Source organism: Meleagris gallopavo, chromosome 13 (assembly GCF_905368555.1).
Source record: "Meleagris gallopavo chromosome 13, MGAL_WU_HG_1.1, whole genome shotgun sequence".
In the NCBI taxonomy this organism is placed as follows: Eukaryota; Metazoa; Chordata; class Aves; order Galliformes; family Phasianidae; genus Meleagris; species Meleagris gallopavo.
The window spans coordinates 17,164,523-17,182,191 of NC_139416.1; the positions used below are offsets into that span (position 1 = coordinate 17,164,523).

At 58.0% G+C, this 17,669-nt stretch overlaps 1 protein-coding gene across 5 annotated transcripts; it reads right to left on the bottom strand.

Moving 5' to 3' along the window:
- Positions 1-5,503: 5,503 nt before the first annotated feature.
- KIAA0513 (KIAA0513 ortholog) lies at positions 5,504-17,332 on the bottom strand. Of its 5 annotated transcripts, XM_019619882.2 has the most exons (14): positions 14,276-14,407; positions 13,659-13,749; positions 11,300-11,758; positions 10,927-11,026; positions 10,667-10,740; positions 10,510-10,580; positions 9,858-10,065; positions 9,420-9,460; positions 9,177-9,255; positions 8,855-8,932; positions 8,404-8,433; positions 6,743-6,823; positions 6,387-6,481; positions 5,504-6,296 (listed from the first exon to the last, which is right to left on the bottom strand). In XM_019619882.2, exons 3-14 carry the CDS (start codon positions 11,623-11,625, stop codon positions 6,247-6,249), a joined length of 1,233 nt encoding a protein of 410 aa, XP_019475427.1. In that variant the 5' UTR covers positions 11,626-11,758; positions 13,659-13,749; positions 14,276-14,407; the 3' UTR covers positions 5,504-6,246. The 5 variants fall into 5 exon arrangements, with proteins under 5 accessions (XP_019475427.1, XP_085091024.1, XP_085091025.1 ...); XM_085234898.1 differs by lacking the exons at positions 13,659-13,749; positions 14,276-14,407 and adding an exon at positions 17,212-17,332; XM_085234899.1 differs by lacking the exons at positions 13,659-13,749; positions 14,276-14,407 and adding an exon at positions 16,060-16,187.
- Between the last annotated feature and the right edge of the window lie 337 nt (positions 17,333-17,669).

The following is a 17,669-nucleotide window of genomic DNA, read 5'->3' on the forward strand; positions in this document are numbered from 1 at the left end:
TCACCTGCCTCAGAGCTCAGCCCTTCCATCCCCAAAAACAGAGCTCAGGATCACTGGATTTGCACACAGAGAATGCCCCTTTAAAGCCCACAGAGCCCCGGGGCAGCTCATCCCCATCCCTGCTCTATGGGCATGAAACAGCAATGCTGCTCTGCAGGATATTTGGGATAAACCTGAAGTGCGCGAGCAAGAAGGTTGTTGTGGGGAGAACAAAAGGACAAATCCCCAAAGGCTCCAAATCAAAGGGCAAATGCAGAGTGGGATCCCAGTGGGGCCGTAGGGTGCTTAGGGTACAATGTAGGAACCAGAAGGTGCCCCACTGCATTGACGCAGGTTGGGCATCCCACTTTGTGACCCCTAAGCTTTGCACCTGGAGAATTGCTTTTGAACGCAGACAGAGACACCCAATTTCCTGCTCTACCTCCAATTTCCCTCCCTCCCTTAAGCACAGGCACCTCTCCAAGCCCTCCTACCACCAGGCTCACCCCTCCCTGGCTGCACTCAGCTATGGGGACTGCTCAGTGCCACGCTCCCCATGGAGCCACCTGCACACCGCGCCGTGGGGACACTGCCAACCCACGAGCAGCTGCCTTGGCCCTGCTTCAAGCGGCGTGGCATTTCAGTTCAACTATTTTTAGGAAGCTGAGCACCCCTTCCCTGAAATGCAGGGCTCAAAGAAAGCATCTTTGATGAACGACCTTGCAGCACCCCAAGGGCTGCAGCCACGTGAATCCTGCTCTTCGGTGCAGAGCCAATGGGTGCTGCTCCAGTCAGTGGCCCCGTATCCCCACGGTTCTGTCTCCATGGCCCCACATCCCCATGGCTCTCTGTACCCATGGCCCCACATCCCCATGGCTCTCTGTACCCATGGCCCTTGTATCCCCATGGCCCCCTATCCCCATGGCTCCACTTACCCATATCCTGATGGCTTCACGTCCCCACATCCCTGCATCCTCCCATCCATCTAACCCCATAACCTCGTGTCCCCATATTCCTATAACCCCACATCCCTGCCGCCCCATGGCTCCATGTCCCCATATCCTCGTATCTAAGTATCCCCACAGCCTCGTATCCCCACGCACAGCCCCACTGATTCTCTGCTCCACCACCAGGAGCTGACATCCAAGCACAACCCCCAGCCCCGCTGCCATGCAGGTCGCTCCCGGTTTCAATTATCACCTGCTGGAGCAGCAGCTGCCGAGTGCAGGGAACTCAAAGCAAAGTCAACAAGGGCTTGTTGTTTCAGCTGCTCAGGGCACGCCTTGCTCACCCCCCCAGCACCAGGGATGGGCAGGTAAATGCTGTAGGAGCCGTGGAGCAGAGAGCAAGCTTGCCAGCAACAAGAAGAAAAAAAAAAGACCCACCAAGCCAGCAACTGCACAGAGGTTATCCGGGGGACAGAGCAAATAATTGGCGAGGCGAACAATGCATTTTAATTAAACCTCTGCAGGAAACGAGGGGAGGGAATCAAGTTAATTGCATGGAGCGGGAGCAGGAGATTAAAAACGTTCAGTGCTCGGATGGCGGCGGCTCCCATCCGCCTTCACTGAGCAAAACAAGGCCACCCTGATGGGTATGGGGACAGTGGGGACACAGCATCACTGGGGCCTGGGGACATTGCAGTGCTGTCACCAAGGCGCTCAGTGCACGGAGCTGTGGGGTGGCTGCAGGCAGAGCCCGGCCATGGGACACCTCCTGGGATCCATTGGGATGGGGCAGTGCTCGTGGCAGGGGGACACCTCAGCCCCATCTCATCCCAGGAGCCAGGCACAGCCTCATCTAAGCACCTACCAGCCCACGAGCACCCCCCCATGGCACCCAGGGCAGGGGGGAGGCAGCAGTCCCAACCACTGTGCTCTCTCATTACCCCCACCACTCCCAACCTCCCATTAATTAGCACCAGCACAGCCCTCTGCCCACCGCCAGAACAGCTAGCGTCAACACCTCCCCCTTCTCTTCTCTGCACTCATTTCCTAGGCCGTGGTTTCCAGGCTCTGATCCCACATAGTCCTGTTCCCAGTGCCCACTGGGGGCACGGGAATGATGCCAGGAGCAGAACTACCCACGTGCAGGATGCACACAGAAGGCACAGCACATCTGCTGCATCACTCCATCCGCACAGCACCAAAACGCATCCACCGAGAGAGAGCCCGGAGCCGAGGCTGGCTGTACGAGAGCTGGACAAATTACAGCAATTAAGAGAAGAAAGAGGCACGTTGACTCCAGTTCCACAAACCTCAGGATGCATTTGATGTGTGTGCGTGCACATGGGAAAGGGGGGGAGGGGGGGGGAACGTTTTGCAGCCACTCTGCGCAAAGCGCTTTGTGTTCTCGGTGGCACAGGCTGTTCCCGCAGGCAGTGGGTGCCACCAGGCTGGGACAGGCTGTCCCCAACTCCTGCAGCACGAGGACACGTGGTTCTGTGCTCTGAGCAGAGGCTTTCGTGCCCCGCTGGGAAATGAGAGCTTCAGAGCAGCAGAGGTCGAGAGCTTCTGGTTTTCCCTTGCAGCTGCAAGAGAAGGGCAGGAAGGAACGCACTGAGCTCTGTTAAATGCTTTGCTCCTGCTGCATGAGCGAGCTTTCCACCTGGGCGAGCACGAGTAACCAGCCAGAAAAACAGGGCTGTTTTAGCACAGGCTGAAAATGCACATGGAGGGGAGGGGGGAAATGCAGGATGCTTTTGATTGAAATGAGAGTCGGAGCCAGGAGGTGAAGTGGGGGGTAAACACACCTAGAGCCAAGCCTCCTGCACCCCCCTCCTATCCATCACTGCCAGACCACCCCCTCTCAGCCCTCCTGGGGCTGGGAGCTGGCATCCCTGCTGGGAGCAGAGGTGGGGACGTGCTGGGATGAGGACATTTGCAGCTGCCTGCAGGGAAGCTGTCACCTCCTGCTCCTCTGCTCCGTGCGTCACATCGCTGCCCTGCGCAGCCGCACCATGCAGGCATCACTTGGGGTGTTTTTGCTGCTATCGCTGCCAGCAGACAGGGAGGGAGGAAAACAAGGAGAAAACGCCACAAAGAGGCACAGTGCCACCCCAGGCAATTCGACCCCCTGCTCACAGCTGAACATCCTTGAGTGCAGAGCCCCTGGAGCATCTCCTCCACCAAGGCTGGCAGCCTTCAGTGGGCACAGGAGGGGATGGGTGCCGACAGCCACGTGCAAACCATCTCCCCTTTCCCCTTCTTCAGTGAAGCAGTGGTTGCTGGCTGCCTGCCCCACCAGCAGCCCTCTTCTGCTCTATGCCACAGCCCTCACTTACACCCAGTCCCTGGGGGATGAAGAGTTGTTTTGTTGGTATTTTTGGGGCAGAGGATGGAGAAGATGCCCTGGTGCAGACACAGCATGAGATCCTACATCTCACCCTTCTCCCTGCGGAGACTGTGCACTGCTAGAAGGGCAAGAACAACCCCATGGGCTCCCAATCCTGGTGGCAGTGTGCAGTAGAAGCACTGCTATGTCTGACCACAGGAACAAAGCCACCAGTTCACCCGAGTGCATCCCCACATCCTCTGTGCTGAGCACCGTGCACAGCCAACTCCCAGTGCTGTCTGCTGGGGGGAGCAGCACGCAGCCCTGGAAGGAGCAGACAGGGATTTTCCAGCTGATCCAGCCCCCGCAGAGCATGTCCTGCTCTGCTCACAGCTGAGCCCATCAGCCTCCGGGGAGCCAGGAGTGATGGGCATGGTGAAACCCTGCTGAAAGCGAGCTGGAAAGCATCCCCGGCAGCGACCTTGCCTGAACACAACAGTTTGGGTTGGAGAGCAGAGCAAAAGGATGTGACTCACATCTGGGATGTGGCCATGAAGGACAGATGTGTTCTCTCACTGTCCAGGGCTCTGTCTGTGCATGCAGTGGCTCCAGCTCATCTCCCAGCCATCCCAAAGCAGGAGCGATGGTTCCCTGCAGTATCCCTGCGAGGCAGACCGGGACATTTGTGCTCCCGAAAGGAAAAAATAATATACAATACATACATCTTAAAAGAGGTCATTTTCCTGTATGAGAGTTTTCCAGTTTTGAATGCAAACCCTCCCCAGAAGGGCCTATGGTGAACTTCAGCCCTCAGAAGCCGTGTCTGCAGAGGGATGCTGACAGGGACAGCACAAGGACACATCCATAATCCTCTATCAGTGCGGTCTGCGATGATGCACGGAGGGTCGGGGCGCACCGCAGCTCCAGGGCTGCACCAGCCCGACCTGTGCACGCTGTCCTAAGGGAGGAACAAACGGGAGCGCCTCTGCCTGGATTTCCCCGTGCACGACAGCGGGCAGCAGCAGCCAGAGCTGCATTTCGCTCTGCAGACACACGGTGGGGCCGCGAAACCGAGTTCTATTGCGCACAGGTCCGATCTGCCTCCCTCCGGGTGCGACATTGGCTTGCTGCCCCTTTAGAGCTATTGCGATACCCACCAGCATCCCCAAGGGGAGCCCAGCAACCCCCCAGGGGCCAGGCAGCCCTGTTGTGGCAGGACGTGCAGCCCGTTGCATTTTGGTGCGTGGCCCTACGCCCAGCTCAGAGCATCTCCTGCCCCCCGCCACCAAAAGTTGGTCCTCCAGCAGTCGCAGCCACCCACTGACTGCATGGGCTCCCCTCCCTCTCACCAACAAATTATGGCTGTTGTTGGCTGATCTGAAAAGGTAGCGACAGAGGAGCAAAGGAGGGCTTAGGATCAGTTGTAACCACACCTCCATCACTAACTCCTTTTGTTAGAAAGGGATATTGCTCCCGGATGCTGTGACAACAGGGAGAGCTTTGAGCAGCTCTGACAGACACAATAAAATCCTCAGGGCCTGGGGAGCAAACACTCTCTTATCCCTGGAGGAAGGGAGGTGGGGATAGGGCTGTTCACCACGCTCAGAGCACCCCAACGTTACCCTTACCTGCACCAGGCTCTCCTCCACACACTTCTATCACAGCTGCTCACATTCCAGTTTAAGGCATTGCCCCTCCTACCCAGGAACCAACCCCAGCAGCTGCCCCTTGCCACGCTCATTAACGGTCCTATAAGGTCTCCATCCCATGTAGGTCTCAACCCCATTATGCACACAGCAGCCTGGAGGTGCCATGGGGCACCTGCACTGCCCCAGCCCCACACTTCTCACCATCGGGGGTTTATCACTGAGCAGGAGCAGCTGTCACAGGTCATGCCATGCCCTCTGCTTTTCTGGAGCTAATCAGCCCACACCCATGTTTTCCCAAGGAGAAGCCCAGATAAGACATCTCAGCACAGGTGGTGACCCAAGGACTGAATTCATCCATTCATGTACCCCATTTCTGTAGGAATTGGGCCTGAAGGAGCCCCCCATGAATGTTCCTATAGGCTGCGTGCCCTCCAGGTAGTGCTGCAGGGCAGGGACACAGCGTGGCCACAAAGAAACTACATGGATGTGGGGTCCTAACCCTCCCCCCCCCCACACCCCATGAAACATCCAGCTCTGAAACATCTCAGATCCTGAGATGGATGAACCACGAGCGCAATGGACATGGGGAAGAGGGGGGGGGGTCGTAGGGAGAGTGTTTTGTTTATTTATTTTTTAGAAAAATACACATGCAAATAATATATTCTTTAGGTTTAGGGAAGGGAGGGGTGGGGAATAGGAGATAAATGCAGCAGGAATGAGGAGAGAGCTCCTCTCCATCAATCACACACAAAGTGCAAACCGGCAGCGGCCCCCCCAAGCAAACAGCTGTCTGGCAGCAGGGCTGGGAGGAGCCCTGCCTCGGGGACCTGCTCTGCTATTTCTCTTATGGGATACACGGGGAAAGCTGCACGAGGAACGCGTTCCCATGGAAACCTCCACTTTGGGGACAGCGATGTCCCAATGTCCTGCAGCCGCCGTGCCAAGGAGCGCATCGGGACCCGCATCAGAACCTGCTTGGCTGCATAGCTGGGGCTGCAGTGATGCAGGCAGAGTGGGAGCAGCAACCACTCCTATTTTTTCAGCTTGCTTTTTTCTTGCCTTTTTTTTTTTTTTTTTTTTTGGTTTGTTTGTTTGTTTAAGTGACAAAACACGCTGCTGGGTCTCTCTGCTCTGGAAATACACACAGGAGGCTCCGGCAAGGGATTGGGGCTGTTGGCTCCTATTTCTACAGGCTGCCCACAGCGCAGCTCTGAAGTCTGGCGGATGGTCATGCGGGTGTATGGCAGCTCCACACGTGTGTGTTTGGGTGGTTTCGAGCAGCCCAGCTTTGTTCTGGGGGCAGGTTGCCCTCCCCACCTACTCTGGTTGCCATCTCGCTGTGCCGCTACTCGGTGGCCATCTGCTCAATGTGGTCGCTGAGCAGCTTGTATTGCTCTACAAGGGGAGAGGGAAAGCGACGCTTGGGTCGTGCCAAAGCATCCCAGTGGGGGTGCTGTGCATCACATCCCCCCTCCCCAGCCCCACCTTCATCCAAATTGCCGATGGTCGCCTGCTTCTTGAGGAAGTCGCTGCAGAGCTTCTTGGTGAGGCCAAACGCCAACATGTTGTGGATGAAGGTGCTGAGGAAGGACAGAGGGGCTTTTGGTGAGGGCAGGGCCAAATGGCCCTTCCTCCTCCCCACCCTCCTCTTCCTTCCCACTGCCCTCTGTGGCAGGTGATGCTCAAGTGTGGGCCCCACACTGGGATGCTGCAGGCTGGGATTTGCAAGCGAAAGGGCAGAAGCAAGTCCCAGGGAGAAGCACTGGGGATGCTTTGCCCATTTCCCCAGCAGAGGGGACATCCCAAGCATGGCACACGAGATTCCAGCGCGCCCTGCTCACCCCAGCTGCCCGAAGGTGATGTTCTCATTGAAGCGCAGGCTGTCGTCCCGCTCCTCCTGTGTCATGTGGCACCACTTCTCCCTGCAAGGCACGAGCCCACCTGGCATCACCAATCCCCCCCAGCAAGAGATATCCTGGGAAAAAGTCTTCTACCACCGAAAAACAGCTTTGATTTCACACCTGACCTTCGGAGCCCTCCTTATGGCAAGGGGGAAGAAGCTTGCAGCTCTTGGGGATGCCCATCCCAATAGGGCTGTGCCCATCCCCACCTTCAGGCATTTCCCTGCCTGCTGCACAGGGGCCTGCAGATCCCAGAGCCCCCAGCTGTGCATGAGGGCTCTCATTCCCCTCCCCAACCCCACAGCACAGCCACATCCCCAAATCACAGCACTGCACTCAAGGATGCCCCAGTTCCCCCGACCCCATTCACCAGCAATGTGACCAATGCACAGCCTTCACAGGATGGGGCTTAAAGCTTGAGAGCTCTGCAACCAGCTCTAGGTGGTGACATATATCCCACTCGTGGGACTTTGGGAATAAAGTCACGCTGGGCAGGACTGAAGTGTCACTGTGCAGTGGTGCACAGTGCTGGGGTGGTGCCGGGAGCTCAGTGCATGCACACCAGGGAAAGTGCAGCTCCAGGATGAAGCCAGTCCCCTTCTGAGAGATCACAGCCAAGGGTGAGAGGAAAGGCGAGGAGAAAGGGAGAGGAAGAAGAGATATATCCATATGGAGGAGAAGGAAGAGGAGAAGAGCGGGGATGCACGGCGAGCAGGACGCGGTGCTGGGCAGAGATCAGGGAGCTTAGCTCAGATCCAGAGAGCTGAAACACGAAAAGGATGAGAGCTCCATGGGAAGGAGCCCACTCATCAAAGCACTCAAGACAAATTTGCTGTGCTTCTGGCTGGGTGTTCAGTGTGGGATCACTGAGCTCTGCCCAGACCCTTGGGCTCAGCAGGGGCAGATGCAGGGTTCCCTCCTTCCTTTCCTCCTGCTGCAGGCTGATGCTCCATCCGAGCAAAACGAAGTTATCCTTACCCATGAGAATGATTTATGGCCAAGACTCCAAGAGCCCTCACCTCTTGGTCAGACCCTCAGCTGGAGGGGTTTGCTCACCAGTCAGACATGCCATGCTCCTGCAGTTTGGAGCACCCCCAGATCCCAGCACCACTGACCCACCTGGGGCTCCCTCCAGCTGGGAGGATTCACTTGCAATTGTAATACAGCCACTGTCTGCAGCTTGCTTTGTAGGGGTGGCAGCATAGGGACGCAACAAAATCTAGGAGCAGATCTTCCAATTGCAAATGCTCTTTCCAGCAACAACCAGCAGCAGCAAGCAGGAAGGACGGGAGAGAGTGATGCTTTCTGCACAGACAGCCCCACTTCATGCCCCAAAACCTGCCCAGGACACAGCTCCATTCCCCAGCAGCCAGGTATCCCATTCTCACTGCACCATGCTGCAGCAGGCTGGGGTTCTTTCAGCAAAGCAGCATTAATGGGAGAGAAACCCATTCATTTGCAGGAGCTCTGCGCGATGCACAAATCTCATGCATCCGCTGCTCCCCGGTGCAGAAATGCACACGTGAGGCCCCCAGGCAGTGTTTGGGGCTGAAGGGACCCCTGGCAGGTGATGTGAGGGAGGGATGCAGACAGACACACACCTCTTCTCCTCTTCCTCCCCAGCGTTCCCTCTGGAGCGGCAGCAGACCGACAAAAGTGGCACGGGACAGATCATGCAAGAGAGATGGATGGAGGGAGAGGGGAGAAGGACGGACGGGAGGAGGTTGTTAGAGGCAGAGAAAGGGAAAAGAGAGAGAAAAAGAGGAATTTAGTGACACCGCCTCCCCCCCCCCTCCCCGTTTTCCCTCCCCCTGAGATGCTGGGAGCGTTCGTTAGTCGGACTCAGCCATCAGAGTAATTGGGAACGGCACCCGGAGCAGAGAGCAGCTGCCGGTGGCGCATGTCCTTGCGAGACATTTGCTGCTGCTAATTTGGGGCTTAATCAAAGCAAACGCAGTTACGGTGGCCTGGCTGCCCATGAGTGCCGATGACGATGCAAAATGAGCAGGGAAACCTTTCTGCTCCCCGAATTGAAGGGGAGGAGGGTCCTACCTGGTGGTGGGGGAACGCTTCCTGCGCTCGCAGTGCACAGCATCGAAGAAGGCGGCGTTCCAGAAGCGTAGGTTGTGCCTATGGGGCAGGGATGTGGGTCAGAGGTGGTCCTCCCCCTTTGTGCCCCCCACACCTGCATCCCACAGGCTGGGAGGTGACTCGATGGGTCTGGCATATGTGGTCCAACTGGGGTAAATGAGGGCTTTGTGCTCCCCTCCACCAGGGGGATCCTATGCTGCCCACCCCCCGTCCCACCCCCAGCCTCACACAGTGTGTAGGCAAGTGGGCAAACCCCAGCAGGAGCCAGCTTGCCCGGCGTTACCAGATGGGCTGCTGCTTGAGGTGCATGTACAGGTAGATCTTCTCTCCTTTCTTCTCCTCCTCTGGGCTCTGCATGGAAACTGTGGGGACACACGGTGACATTTGGGTACAGGGAGCTCAGGAAAACACAGCACAGCCCTCCCTGTGCTCCCCCCAATCCCACAGCTCAAACAGTTTCCACCCCACGCTCCTTCCCCGCAGATGCATTTGCCATGCCTGAATCAGCAATGCTGGCTCCACTCACCCGTCTTCTTCAGCTTCTCCTTTGGTTTGTCCTCGCCTTCGCTGTGGCACAGAAATCAGTGTTAGCTCCCAAGAAGCACAGTGACAGCCAGAACACCACCACCCAGACCCCTTGGCAAGGGAAATCCCATGTGAAACATTGCTTCTGTGCCACCATCCCTAGAGCCAGAAAGGCAGACAGGAGATGTTGGTGCCCATCCCATGGGCTGGACCCACACGGAAGACCACAGAGCAGTGGCGGCATCTCCTGGAACCAGGCATCTCCACCCCAAGGGACATAGGACTCCTGTGTCATGAGATGCCCAAAGCACAAAGCACGGGGACTGGCCAGGAGCTGTCTTCCCATGGCCATCATAACCCTACCTCTCCTATATCCCCAAGCCCAGTTGGCTCCTGGCACCATCAGCCCTCCCTGCTCACCCAACACAGAGGTACCCACTCGCTCTTTTTGGCCACAGGACCCTTCAGCTTGGTTTCCAGGCCCCCAAAGAAGCCTTTGACATTCTCTGTCTTGGCTGATGTGTTTTTCAGCAGCCGCTCTGCAATGTCCTTCTTCTCTGCCAACCAGCTGTTGGCCGACTTCAGGTACGAGTCAATGCTGCCTGTGGGCTTCTCCTTGGCCTCCAGGGGCAGCGCGTGGGTCTTCCCTGTGGGTGACACCCCAAGAGCTCAGCCCCCCGTGGCTCCAGGGATCAGCTCTGAGCAGTGTTACAAAGACAAGGAGCAATCTCAACTCTTGTAGGTTTTGGACAGGAAATCCAGCCTGCCGTGAGGGTGTGACCTCCAAACAACAGGGAATGAGGTGTTATCGATCAGGGCTGGGGAACACCTGGAGATCACCACATACCCCCAGCAAGAAGCAAGGACAACCCAGCCCAGCAAGGTTTGCATGGCTCTGGGGCCACGGAGGCTCTTTTCTGGTTGGCGTCGAAATCAGCCTAGTTAAACCCAGCTCAGAAGCCCACCCATCAGCGTCCCCATACAGTCAGCATGGACAATACCAAGCTCAGAGCCTTCCCATCACCCTCTCCACGCACAACACCTGCATGCGGAGCACCTCACCCCCAGCACAAGGTGCAGGTGCCCCTTACCGATGTAGTAGTACGTGAAACACATGGTCATGAGGTTCTTGGCGGGGCTGAAGTCATCCATCTGGTGACACCTGATGGGGTGGGGGGGCTCAGTGAGGACCCCAACAGAGCAGCTTTGTGCTCGTGGCTGCAACAAACCAAACCCTCCAGCACTTACTCAAAGAGCACCAGGGCAAAGGACTGCATCAGGCGGTAGAAGGTCTGCTCTGACACACACTTGGAGTTGCAGCGCTGCAGGCACAAACCCAGGGGTTGTGTTACTGGGGAATTCTCTTTAGCATCACAGCCATCGGGTGCGTAACTGCACTGAGATGCCCTTTGTGCTTCCTTCCCACACGTCCCGCTGTCCTACAGCATTGCTCTGGAGCAATGCCCAATCTACCATCCAAACCCTCCATCCCCAGCGCAGGCACTCACCTGTGCGCTCACGTATCTGGCGAACCACTCCCTGCCCTTCCCGTCCTCACCGCTGCACAGCTCCCCAAACCTCGCCTTCTCCTCCTGCTCCAGATCCTCTCTGCAATGGAGGAATTGGGAAATAAAACACCGTTAAAGCTGAGGCTTCCCCTATGGATCCCGGGTGGAGCGGTGCTGGGTGGATGCAGGGAGGATACGTGGGGATGCTGCAGGAGCATCAGTTTGGATGCCTTTTGGATCCTCCATCTCCCACTGCTTAGAAAGAGGGATGGAAAAGGGAGAAGAGGCAGCAGCTGGAGCAGGAGCTGAGCGGCCAAGATAGGCGCTGAGCCCCAGGGTGAGCCCCGATGCCATCCATCACTCTCAGGCTCACCCCCCAGTGAAGATCTTCTCCACGTAGTGCCGCACGAAGTCCCGGCGCTCGGACGCTGCCTCATCCCTGGCCGACCCAGTGCTGTGGTTGGAGGAGAAGGATTCACCTGATGAGGAGCGGCGGTGGCCCCAGTGTGTGGGGGATTCACCCATGTCGTTCTCGCTGTCTGCCGACTCGGTGGCATCGCTCTCCTCTGCTGTCACCTCCTCCAGGTGCCCGTTGTCACTGGGGACGGCCGGAGGAGAGGGCTCCGAGGGGGCACGGGTGGGTGCTTCGGTGCTGAAGTCGATGAGGTTCCCAACGGGCACATCTGGGGGGGCCTCCATGGCTCTGCAGGGGGTGAGGTGTTCTGGTGGGTGCTGGTCCGCCCGTCCCTCACTGCACCATCAGGAACCAGGGAGGAGGGGATGGCTATGGCAGGTGGGGCCGTGCGCTGGGGGACAGGCTGTCATGGGGCATCTGAAAGACAGGGGAAGGACAGGGTGACATCGGTGCCCGCATGGTGCCCATCAGCAGTTGCACAGGGTGGGCACACCGGGCTGCTCCCCATCAAATGCATCAAAGCCACGCAGAGCTGGCATGCTTTCTCTGTCCTTCAAGAGGGTTTCTCATCACTTAGCCCAGATGAGCTCCGTGTGCCACACTTGGGATCTGCCATCTCCCAGCCTGATGGGTGACACTGGGCTGCGTGTGACCGTTCCCAAGTCTCATCTCTGGTGAAGCATCCCCTTCCCTGGCACCAGCACCATAACCCCATGCATGCACTTGAAGCCAAGTCCTGAGAAGAGCTCCAAGGACACTGCTGCAGCCTCCAGAATCACCAGGCAGCTCAGCATCCAGAGGCTGCAGTGCAGAGGGACCAGTGAACGCTCCCAGCTGGCTCCCATCCATCCCAACCCAGTTTGTCCCCAAGCATCCCAGGCTATGCCAGAGCTGGATGCAAGCCAGGATGCACACCATGGACCTGCAGCCAGCAGTGCTATGCAGCATGGGCTCCTCCTGCAGCTATGCCTTGCTCTTTCCCTGCATCACCAGGCAGAGGGGTGTCCCCAGGCCCTGTCCCATATGCCCTGCCCTACAACACAGCCATCCGGCTGCGTGCCAGCATCCATCGAGTCATCATCCATGCACACACAGTGACACTCCAGGAGAAAGACTTTGGGGTGTAAGACCTCAAAACTTGGAGTGGGAATCTGCCAGCTCAGCAGAACCCAGGCCAAGGCTGCAGGCAGCGTGAGGAGATGCGTTCTCCTTGCAGGTGGCCAAAAAGGGTTTAACCTCCTGCTCGCCAGCTCGTGGTTAAGCATCGTCATAGAGCAGAGGCCACAAAAGCTGCTTTAGATGCTGCACAGATAGCTCATGCCAGCCATGGGCATCCCCTTGAGCGTGCATCGCCCAGTGCTTCTATATTCCCTACGGGCAGCCGAACAACAAATCAGTGCTGGGGGTGACAGCCAGGGAACACTGCAAACCAGGACTTGGCTGGAACCATGCACGGAGAGCCAGCTCTGAGAACTGCTCCTCTTCCAGCAGGCAATAGGATATCTGGGTGGGGGGAATGTCGCATGGCCTGCTCAGCTCTGAGAGCTTTCTGGAGGGGAAGGAAAAGGAGGAGCTTTCCTGAGAGGAGAGGAAGCACTGCAATGCCCAGGAGAGGTTACAGCTTCTGGAAATGGGAACAGGAGGGGGAATGGAGGAGAGAGAACCCCCCCAGCACCATAACCCTGGCTTTAACCACCTCAGTGCTGCCCTCAGCTTAACCTCAGCTGTAACAAGGTGCAAAGCTCAGGACCTCTCACCCGTGCTGTTCTGGCTGTGCTCCCCCCCCAGGCAGCCCCAACCCCCTCTGAGCTGTTCCGAGCTGTTGCCCCCCCCTGGCCATGCCCCCCCATCACTGCACGCTGTGCCGCAGGACCACAGCAATCCCCACATGCTTGGGGCTGCAAGTGTGCATTGCTGTGCTCTCTGCCCCGTGGGCACCCACAGGCTCAGCAGCCCTCAAGGAGACCCAGCCCATCTCCCTGCTATGGGGATGCTGCTCTGGGAAAGGCAGAACGAAACCTTCTGGCCGTGCATTGCTCAGCCCTGGCATCGCCCCACGCTGCAGCCGTCCGTTCTGCTCTCAGCTTGCATTGCTCTGCACGGGGTGTCTCAAAGGTGCACAAAAGCACAGCGGGCACAAAGCTGCGCTCCTGCCAAGGATTGCTCCGTGCACTGCAGGGAACGGCCTGTTTGCTCCGTGGGAACTGGTCGGTCCTGTCCCCATTCACCCCCCCCCCCCCGCAGCTCGGAGCAAACAGCAGGACGCTCACCTCCATCGGACACAGCAACCCCGCCAAGCTGGGCTTCCCTCACCTACCTCTCTCCTCCTGGAGTGTCTTTCAGCACACGCCAACCTCCTGCCTTAGACGGAGCTGGGAATGACAAGAGCTGCTCCCATGTCCTTGTCCCTACGCCGGCAGCAGAGACACGCTCTGTTCTATCCGGGTTTAACCCAGCCGTGTCCTTGCTGACTCCGCATGCCCCATTCCTGGCCCCTGTGCTGGGACGTCCCAACCCTCACAGCGTAACAAAAGCAAGCCGTGGCTCTTTGGCTCATTATTCCTCCCCCCAGGTGCTGCAATGTGAAACGCTGCCACGCTCAGAGCGGGGCTGAGACCTCCCGCACTCAGTGCGTGCCAGTTGGATCCACCGCAGAGCACGAGGACTGGAGAGGCTGCGAGCAGACTGCAGCCCAGCTCTCAACTTGGCTGTCCCCCCACCGTTATCCCCCCAGTTTTATCCCTCAGCCCCGCACGGCAGCCTTTAGAAGGAGCCCCATGCGTTGTGCCAATGGAGGAGCCCACCCTACAGAGCTTAGGAGGCAACGACGGAGCACGCAGCCATAGAAGAGGATGGATGAAGCCCCTACCAAAGGCCTGCCCTCACTTGGGGTCTCACCACGTTTCCCCCCGCTTTACACCCTCAGCTCTTTACCTGCACCCAGCGGCTGCTACATCGCTTCGCTCGGGGCTCGTGGCAATGGGGATGGATGGATGGACGGATGGATGACAGCACGGGGACGACAGCAACGCGATCCCTCCCTCCGGAGCTCACGTCCCCCCCCCCCCCCGCCCCCGCCCCCCCAGCTGCCCACGCAGGCACGCACACGGCGCACAGCAGCTGCGGCGCTGGGAGGAAGAGGAAGGAAAGAAAAAAAACCCTTTGTGCGATTTCGCCACGCTTGGCGGCTCCCCCCGCTCACGATCGCAGCCAGCACCCCCTCCCCGCCCCCCCCCTCCCCCCCCCGTACAGCCCGGCTGAGGTATGATGCAAAATCCCTCCCCATCCAAAAGGGTTTTCCCAGCTTTCTTCCGCCGCCTTTGGTTATTTTGGGAGCCCTGATTGCGTTACCTGCGGTTGCTCTGGGAATAAAATAGCAATCGGAATGGGAAAGAGAAAAAAAACCCAAATAGAAGGGGGGAGCACAGTGAGATACGGGGATGGGGACAGGCACGGGGCTCCATCAGCAACGTGAGACCCTACAGAGGGATCACCCCAATGGGACTTCACATATCCAGGGGGGGATATGGGGAGTTTTTGAAGCCCTAGGTGCCCGCACAACACCCAAGGTCCCATTTAATCCCCCCCCCCACTTCTGCATCACACCCAGCCAAGCCCAAAGCAGAGCCCCCATTCCTGCAGAAGAGCATCCCATGGGCACCGCAAACTCACTGCATGCTATGGGGAGCAGAACCCCCTCGTGGTATTGACTCCTCCTGCCCCAGAGGGGAGCAGGGATGTTGGCCATCAGTGGGATGCAGCTCCGTGCCTGCCTGGCCCCACTCATGGGGGGAATACAGCTGTCCCCCACCTATTGGGGAAATGCTGTGGCTGTGACAAAATCCAGGCTCAGCGGGAAGCCGAAAGCATCACTAATTGATGGTCTGCTGAGGATGATTATTGTAATTAACTCAGACGTCAGGAATTGCAAGTGACATGTAAAAACACAGCCCAGATCCTGAATTCTTTATATAACAGCATCAGGAGGGCTTTACTGCCTTCCACTTGCCTGCTCCTGCTGCACCGGTTTCCATGGGGTGCTTGCAGGGAGCCCATGGGCACCCACGCACCCTGGGGTGCTTGCAGGGAGCCCAGGGGCACCCACGCACCCTGGGGTGCTTGCAGGGAGCCCAGGGGCACCCACGCACCCTGGGGTGCTTGCCGGGAGCCTATGTGCCTGCAGCACTGCTCTGCCCTCAGGTTTGGGGGCAGTCAGCTGCTCCACCCCCACGTTTTGGGGATGAGGGGCCTGAGGACGGCTGGGGATGTCACCCACCACAAGTGCCCTATTTTCCTCCCAGCTCAGGAGTGCCTCTTTCACGGAAGGGGCTATTGGGCAATTTTTGCTCCGCGCCCGCAAGCAAAACACAGCGCAGGGCAGCAGGGCTGTGCATTGTGCAGGGGAAGGTGGTGACAGCTCCGGAAGGCAGACAAGGTCTCAGGGGCAGGAGGATGTGATGCAAAATCCTGCTGCAGAGACTGGGACAGAGCGAGCATAGGAGGAACATGACAGTGTGCCAGCCCCAACAGCACCTGTGCTGCCAAGAAGGCCCCAAAGCTGGCCCTGCATGCATGCAAACCGTATGGAGCCAGGTCTCTGTGTGCGCATCCAGACAGGAACCCAATCCTGCAAAAGCACACAGCGTAGGACAGCACTGCACCACACGTTATATTGCATTTCAAATACCCCCAGCTCAATGCGGCTGCATGGCACTCACCCTCTGAAAACGCACAGACTGAGGGGTTCAGGTCAGATTTGTAAGGTGAGGAAGGCGTCGGGTTTATAGGTTGCATCCAGAGGCATCTTCCCTTGCTTTCTCCCAGCCCAGAGCACAGCACAGAGCTGTCCCTGTCCCTTCTGTCCCCAGGCCCTCAGCACCTCCCAGCAGAGCCCTCCTCCCCAGCACAACCACAACACCGCGTTGCAACACCGCGCGTCGCTGTGACACTCAAAGCACCTCCGTAAGCCGTTCTTCCAGACGGGCTGCCTGCAAATCCTTCCTAATCCAATCTATTCGGTGGCACTAAGCTGCACCCTCCCATGCCCGACGCTCCTATATTGGCACAACAGTTGGGAAAATCCTCTTGGTTCCTTATTTCTGGGAAGCTCAACCTGCAGCCGGGTGCAGCACGGCGGTGCAGCATTGCCACTGCGTGCTGCAATTTATGCACGCGAGGAGGAGCAGAGCAGCTGCTTATATTGCCTCCATGCAGGGCTGCAGATGGCTGAGCTGCCCTGGGCTTGCATTCTGCACCACGCCTGGCTGCTTCCAAGCACAGTGCCTGAAAGCAGGAGGCCCGTGCACATGCTGCATTTGCATGGTTGCATTGCAACTGTGCACAGTCCTGCTGGGATGGACAAAGAGCAAACACAGAGCACAAAGGTCTGCATTCAGCGCTCTGCTCTCACTGCGTGACGGCAGCAGGGAGGATCCCAGCTGCAAGATACACCTCTGCTGTGCAAACCCAGTGCTGGGACGTGCCATGGGCACTGCGTGTCACTGGGGAGGTGCTGGTGAAGGAGAGGTCATCAGCAAGTCATAGCTGTGTGTCCCACAGAGCCCAGCTGTGCTCTGCAAGTCAATGCCCACAGCTGTGAGATGCCCTGTGTCTTTGAAATGCACACACACGTTTCCCAGCCCTGAGGAATGGGGAGAGGCCCAACATCAGCACGAGGTGCAGATGGAGCTCCGGTGTTGGAAACCCAACATAAAACAAAGCAAAACAGGAAATAGCTCCGTCAGCAGGGAGCTGCATCCCTTACGGCTTTGAATTCAAAGCTTCCAAACTCACGAGCTCCATACCCAAAAAGAAGAAAAAAGCCCTGCCAGGGCTGCCCCCAGAGCCCCACGCAGGTGTTTGCTCTTTACCTGTAAGCACATCCCCGAGCTGCTCCCTCCTGCAGGCACAAAGCAGCATCCCCTGTGTCCCAGTGTGTGCAGAGCCTCCCTCCACAGGGCTGCGCGTACTGCTGCACTGAGGAATTGAAGAAAGAAATGAAAGAAAGCAAACAGGGCGGGTGGTGACGCAGCCGCCGGCAGCTCTTTTCCATCTCCACAGGTGCCAGCCCTGCTGCTGGGAGCTCCAGGACAGAGCCACCCTTGTGCCACCAAGGAGATGCAAATCCCGGGTTCCACATCGTGCCACCAAGCGCTAAGTGCCGTCCTTGTGTCACCAAAGGGGTGCAAACACCAGGTGCCACCCCTGTGCCGTCACCGTGCTCTTAACGCCATGGCCACCCCTGTGCCACCAAGGAGGTAACTCCAGAACCCATTTCCCCACCCAGGTGGAGATGCAGACCCCGGGTGCCACCCGTGTGCCATCACAG